The 6,592-nt window shown below is 46.2% G+C and overlaps 1 protein-coding gene across 2 annotated transcripts in view; it reads left to right on the top strand.

The window, feature by feature from the left end:
• The window catches only part of CNBD2 (cyclic nucleotide binding domain containing 2), a 58,913-nt gene that overhangs the window by 5,468 nt on the left and 46,853 nt on the right, over positions 1 to 6,592 (top strand). For both annotated transcript variants that reach the window (XM_015564459.1, XM_015564458.1), the window contains exons 2-3: positions 543 to 680; positions 3,441 to 3,494. In XM_015564459.1, the coding sequence (XP_015419945.1) occupies positions 576 to 680; positions 3,441 to 3,494 (159 nt within the window). In that variant the 5' untranslated portion in view covers positions 543 to 575. The remainder of the gene's footprint in view (positions 1 to 542; positions 681 to 3,440; positions 3,495 to 6,592) is intronic.

Below are 6,592 nucleotides of genomic sequence, written 5' to 3'. Positions count from 1 at the left end.
GTCATTTGCGTCCTGTTTCTTTGTCTCCGCATTTTTTATGCTTTCTTGGTGCACCCCCTTGTGGTCTTTGTGCACAGTCTTGTTGTAGTTAAGCCTTGATTGTTGTAGGTAACACTGGGGGGGATTGACCTCCAGGCCATTGGCTGTGAGAACCAGCTGTGTCTGCAGTGGGAGATCTTCTGTGCTGGAGACACCTTTCTGGGGCAAGACTTGCTTCAGTGGGGCTTTGGTGCTCACTGAGTCTGCCCCCTGAGTGTGTCCTTTATGAATCCGAGGGGCTGCAATCTGGATGGTCCCACTCTGACCACCGGGCACACTGGCTCGTAATTGCCAGTCTTTATGTGGCATAAATATTCCCACTGTGGGCAATTTCAAGCTACCAATATGATTTCAATAGTCTTGAAAACTTCCTGAAAATGTAATCATCACTCCAGCACCGCACTGCATTTAATCCTATTACATTTCATCTTTTGCACTGTCCAGCCTGCTGTTGATGGTTGAAAACAGAGTTTTCACTGCTCATGTTTGTTTTGTTTCCACAGGGACTGTACCGGCTCATCCTGGATATCATTGTGATGATCCGAGTATGTAAAATGTTCCGCCAAGGCCTCCGAGGATTCCGGGAATATCTGATCACTGAGACTGCTCGCAGAAGGCACCCTATCTTCTCCTTCTGGGATGTAAGCAGCTGGGCTCAGCAGGATTATCAGGGCTTAAGGGGGTCCTATAAATAGCACCCCACTCCCCAGTCCTAGTTCTGTGCCATCTGAGAAAGAAGACAAAAGGTAAAGCAGAAGGGAGAATTCAACTATCACTTACATTAATGATGACATTTATATTGGAGAAGATGACTTGGACCATCAAGTGAGAGGTTTCCCTAATACTGAACCCCAAAGTTAGACAGCCTTGCACAAGCAGTCACAAGCAGTGTTAGACCACAGCAGGTCTCCACTACAGCAGCGGAGCCTCCCGCCTTAAGCTCCCAGCAGAGAAGGGCAGAGCAGAATATGAGCACAGCGGGAAGGGAAAGGGGGTGATCATGCCACTTCTCCTTGCACATCTACCAAGGAGTTTGTCACTCCTCAGTATGGCAGGCCAGGGGCTGGTAGTGTTCAACTAGCACAACTCACTTCATGTGGAAGCAAACACTGGGAGTGGGGAAGAAGCCATTTCCATTCCAACAGTGATCAAAAGAGCCAGAAGCAATCCAGTTGAGTTTTCTGAATGTCCGCCAGCCATTTATCTCCTCTCCCTTCTTTCCTGTCTCCTTACTTAAATGAGAAGGGAACATTTGCTGGGCCTATTTGCTCTGGTGACCATGTTTTCTAGATTTTCTAGAATGTGCCCATTTTAAATGTTTTATCCCAAAGGTAGATCACGAGCCCGTTTTTGGCCCAGAAAAGTTGATCACCATTCCGTTAACTTGTTCTGGTTCTCCAAAGTTGTTTTTATTACTATCAAGGGCTCCAAAGTTTTCCCTGCCTATTTTCCTGGAGTGACAGCCTCTGCTTTCTCCTTGCATGCAGCGATTTACTCCAAGAAATTTCCCAAAGTGGTTTCTGAAGGGAAGTAACCAAGGAGAGGGAGAGTGGGGTGGTGGTGATGGGGCAAAAGAAGGTTGTCTTACATTACTTTTTTTTTTTTTTAAATCTTCAGCCAAGGATATTTTCCCACTGATTTTAGAGAGAGGGAAGGAGAGAGGGAAAGACAGAGAGAAATATCAGTGTGAGGTAAACACATCGATTGGTTGCCTCCTGCATGTGCCTGATCAGGGCCTGGGCCTGAGAGGAACCTGCAACCAAGGTACATGCCCTTGACCAGAATGGAAGCCAGGACCCTTAGGTTCACAGGCCGATGCTCTATCCACTGAGCCAAACCAGCTAGGGCCAGCTGGAGAGGAAGGCATGCCCCATCTAAAGACATTTAAATTAATATATTTTGAAGACACTGTGCTGGCCAAACCAAACAAGTCCACAGCCAGATTCTGTCCTGTAGTTGGGTCCTGAGCTGGGAAGGGGTGGAATAGAAGAATTGTAACCTGAGAGACTGAGATTAGTTCTCAGGAAGGACATTCTGACTCAGGGTGCCATGCAGTGGTAAGTGAAGGGCCCTGGCAACCAGGAGTCCTTGGTTACCAGCAGACCTGGGCTGATGCTTGGGCAGTTGGAAGCTGAAAATCAGAGTTAGTTTTGTCATCAGGGGAGTGTGAAGCTAAATCTAACAACATTACCCAGTTATGGTGGCCTTGAGCAGAAGCCTCTCAAGGGGAGTCTATAGTGTCATATGACTGCTGGGCAGAGAGCTGGAGGGCTGGAGCATAGGGTCTGGCAGAGAGAGCCCAAGACTGGTTTCAGTGGAGTATGTGAATCTGGATCCTTCTGAACATTACCTCTTTCCTTCATTGGCCCCCTGAGAATCACCAAACTATAAGTGAGGGGCGAGCACAGAGATCTGAGTGGGCTCTGGGGAAGGACATGAGGACTAGCTAGCAGCGGTTCTCAACCTGTGGGTTGCGACCCCTGAGAATACATCCTGCATATCAGATATTTACATTACGATTCGTAACAGTAGCAAAATTACAGTTATGAAGTAATAACAAAAATAATTTTATGGTAGGGGGGTCACCACATGAGGAACTGTATTAAAGGGTCGCAGCATTAGGAAGGTTGGGAACCATTGGGCTAGAGAGATGTGTGTGTGTGTGGGGGGGAGGGCGGGGAGGAAAGTCTTGTTTTGGCCCTGTATGGGGCTCAGGGCCTTGTTTGTCCTTGTCTTTCAGCCCTACACCCTCTACATATTTCCCCCTGCTCTCTCTGTCCCTTTCTCTACTCTTTCCACATCTTCTCTGCATCTGTTAGGAGATGGGGTTTGACTAATTCATCCCTAAGACCTTTTCCTCTCCCTCCTGGCCATCCTCTAGATGGGAGCCATTTATTTGCTGGGTAATCCTTGAGCAAGCTCTTCACACCATTCAAATCCAAAAGGGGGAGTAATGCCTGCTTTGTTTTAAAGGTGAAATCGTGTAAGATAAAGAAGATGCTCCATGCCTGGTTCATTACAGGTGGTCAATGAAGGTTGGCTTCGTTTGTTTCTTCCTTTTTATCCCTCCTTTCTGTTGTTTTCTTTCCCTCGATCCTTTCCCTTTTGTTTGTTTCTTTCCCCTCTTACTTTTCTCTCTTCATGCTTCCTCTCTTTATTCTCCTTTCCTCTCTACACCCCCATCTTTCTCTTCACAACAATTTGTTGTCACTGTTGGGCCCAAGTTTTGTGCTGAGTTGACCTTTGGAGCAGAGGTGGACTTGAGAAGCCATGCTGTTAGGCTTCCCATGGCTTCCTGCGTACCACAGTGGTCCAGGTATGCAGAAGAGTTTTGATGCAGAATTCTATGCAGTCTTGTTGATTATCCTTCCTGTTCCTCCTCCTCCTTTTTTTTTTTCCAGAAAAAGAAGCAAGGCCGAATCACATTTGATACCATGGACTTCGTGGCAGAGTCGGTATGCATGGTTCTGACTTTGATGTTGGGAATTTTCTTTCAGCATCATGGCCTGGAAGAAGCACTGGGCTGGGCAGCAGAACCTGGGTTCAGTCCTGGTTCTGTCACCAGCGCAGTGTGTCACCTTGAACTAGCCACTTAGTTTCCTCATCTATAAAACAGGTGATCTCCGTGATCCCGCCCGAGACTGTGAGCCTCCCCCCACCCCACATGTTTGTTGCTTTATAGCTGAGCAGAACCAGCAGGGAGAGCTCCTGCACTTGGACCTGTGGGAAAACAGCAGAAGGCAGAGCAGAGGATGTGAGAGCCCCAGACGGAGGAGAAATAATCAGGTGGTGGGAGAAGCACTGGCCTGTGCGAATTCTGGCTTTGCCCCAAACTCTCCAAAAGATGTTGGGCACACTTGTCCCTGATCTGGGTGTAAGATGGCCATTCTGATGCGGAAATGCCTTATAACTGGGTGAGGCTTTGAACTCTGTGGCTTGTTCTCTGAATTTTAAGAATCATGGCTACCTTTCCAGCTTCTCCCTACCAAATGCTGGATATTAATTAAAATTTAAAGGGACCTACCTATTAAATAGGGAAGATTTGAAGTTCTCATCAGTGAAGACCTAACTTGACCCATGGAGTAGCCATGTTGGTTTTTCTCTGAGGGAAAGGAGGCTGGACAGAGCTTTATAACTGTTACTAGGACGACCTGTGCCACCCCGCCCCACCTCTTTCTTCATTTGGAGCCAAGGTGTGGCTTCTGTTGCCTGTCCCTCCTGGGCATAATCTAATTTCTTATGCCACATTATGTATGAAGCACAATTAAGTCATCCAAATTCTGTTGTATTTGTTTTGTTTTTTTCCAGCTTTACCAAATGGCCAGTGTCTGATGCTGGGCACTGAAGTTTACCCCCAAGTTTTGCCCTTCAGACAGGAGAAACTAGGGCCTCTCTGAGAGTTATAGAACTCTAGAGATGAAGACAATCCTGTGTATAACAGAAGAGAGAGTGAAGAGGGCACAAAGGAAAAATCCATTGTATAGGCAAGGCCTCTCAGCCTCTTGAATGACTGTGGCTCCAACACAGAGACAAAGAGTAGAGACCCAATTTAATAACCTGCCCTTTGAGTGACTGCAAATGATACTGGTTTCTTTTCCAGATGATGAAAAGGTTGTAAAATCCATTGTGATGATAGTTGCACAACTCTGTGAATATATTAAAAATAATTTAATTGTACACTTTAAATGGTGAATCATATGGTATATAATTATTCAGTCAAGCTGATCCACACACACATATATTTATACATATATAACCTGCACCTCAGGGCAACACTTGGATTGCGATCAAACACTAAAACTCAATATAATCCATATTGGGACTCTGTTAATGATAAAATTTTTTTTAAAAAAATATATTTTTTATTGATTTCAGAGAGGAAGGGAGAGGGTGGGAGAGATAGAAACATCAATGATGAGAGATAATCATTGATTGGCTGCCTCTTGCATGCCCCCACACTGGGGTTTGAGCCCACAACCCGGGCATGTGCCCTTGACTGGAATTGAACCTGGGACCCTTCAGTCCACAGGCCGACACTCTATGCACTGAGCCAAACCAGCTAGGACAATAACAAAATTCTCAAAAAGAACCCTTAGAATTATAGAGAGTTAGAATCTAGACTCATTTATTATAGCAATTGTGAGACATTGGAAACAATGGATACATTTTTAAAAGATCTATATATATAAAAGGCTAAGTGTCTCTCCGTCCAACTGGTAGCTATGATGCATACTGATAACCAGGGGGCAGACGCTTAACTAGGGAGCTGCCATGATGTGCACTGGCTATTTAAAAATAAACGGCACCGTGGACCTGGAGCTGACAGACCAACACTCGGCTTCTCCCAAGTGGGACACAGGCCCTGCCACCATCCTAGAGTGACACCCCACCAGATCACAGCCAACACTGCCAGGACCCCATGGCGCAAATTGTGCTCATGCCTGCCCCCCTCATGCTAATTAACCAGGACACTGTAATGGGTCAACCGGACAGGAGGAGGTTGCACAGGCAGTGTGTGTGTGTGGGGGGCGGGGTCAACACAGCCAAGACCCCATGGTGCAAAATGGGGCCCACAGACCAGCCTAGCCCAGAAACGGTGGCTATGGGTCCCAGGTAATGACATCATGTAGCAACGCCCAGCTTCCTCTCCCTAGCGACTAGCATCCTTGGAGTTTCTTCAGCCCAGGAACCCAACTTTCTTTATAGCCAGGTGCAAATATTTTACAGTTTAACCAAATATTTGTGAAGCGTTTTCCCATGCTTCATCTCATTTGATCCTCATAGAAGTCCTGGAGTAGGTAGGTAGGAGACTCTGTAGAATCCTATTTCCTTTTCATTAGCAAGACGCAAATATCGATATTAAAACATTTCCTTTCAATGTGAACAAATCTGTGCACCGGACACTAGTAGTTTATAAAAGAACATTGAGTGAAAAAAAGCAGGTTGCATAAATGATGTCTGCAGTCTGACGGTTATATGAATAAAAACCAAACAATTCTATACATATTCTGGGGGAGGGCCTGATCAGCAGCAGCTGTGGCTGCTGCAAGGGCCAGAGAGGGAGGCAGAGTTAGACCCGCAGTGGGCCAAGGCTGCTGCAGGGTCAGGGGAGCAAGGCAGGGCCAGACCAGCGACTCGAGGGTGGGCTGCGCCACGCGATTTCAAATCGCATGCTGGGCTCCTAGTAATATATAAAAATGGTAAACTCTGGTGATGGAGAGCAGATCTGTATGAGGGGTGACATGATGCAAGGTGATTTTAACCATTTTATATTGATTCTTCATGGAAAATATAGTCATTTATTACTTGTGTTATTTTCTTTCTTTTTTTTAAATTAAATCTTTATTGTTCAGATTATTACATTTGTTCCTCTTTTTCCCCCCCATAACTCCCCTCCTCCCAGTTCCCGCCCCACCCTCCGCCCTCACTCCCCACCAACTGTCCTCATCCATAGGTGCACGATTTTTGTCCAGTCTCTTCCTGCATCTCCCTCACCCCTTTCCCCCCCAAGAATAGTCAATCCATTCCCTTTCTATGCCCCGGATTCTATTAT

This window comes from Myotis davidii, unplaced genomic scaffold (genome assembly GCF_000327345.1).
Source record: "Myotis davidii unplaced genomic scaffold, ASM32734v1 scaffold38, whole genome shotgun sequence".
NCBI classification, from domain to species: Eukaryota; Metazoa; Chordata; class Mammalia; order Chiroptera; family Vespertilionidae; genus Myotis; species Myotis davidii.
This window is presented reverse-complemented; position numbering and strand designations above follow the sequence as displayed.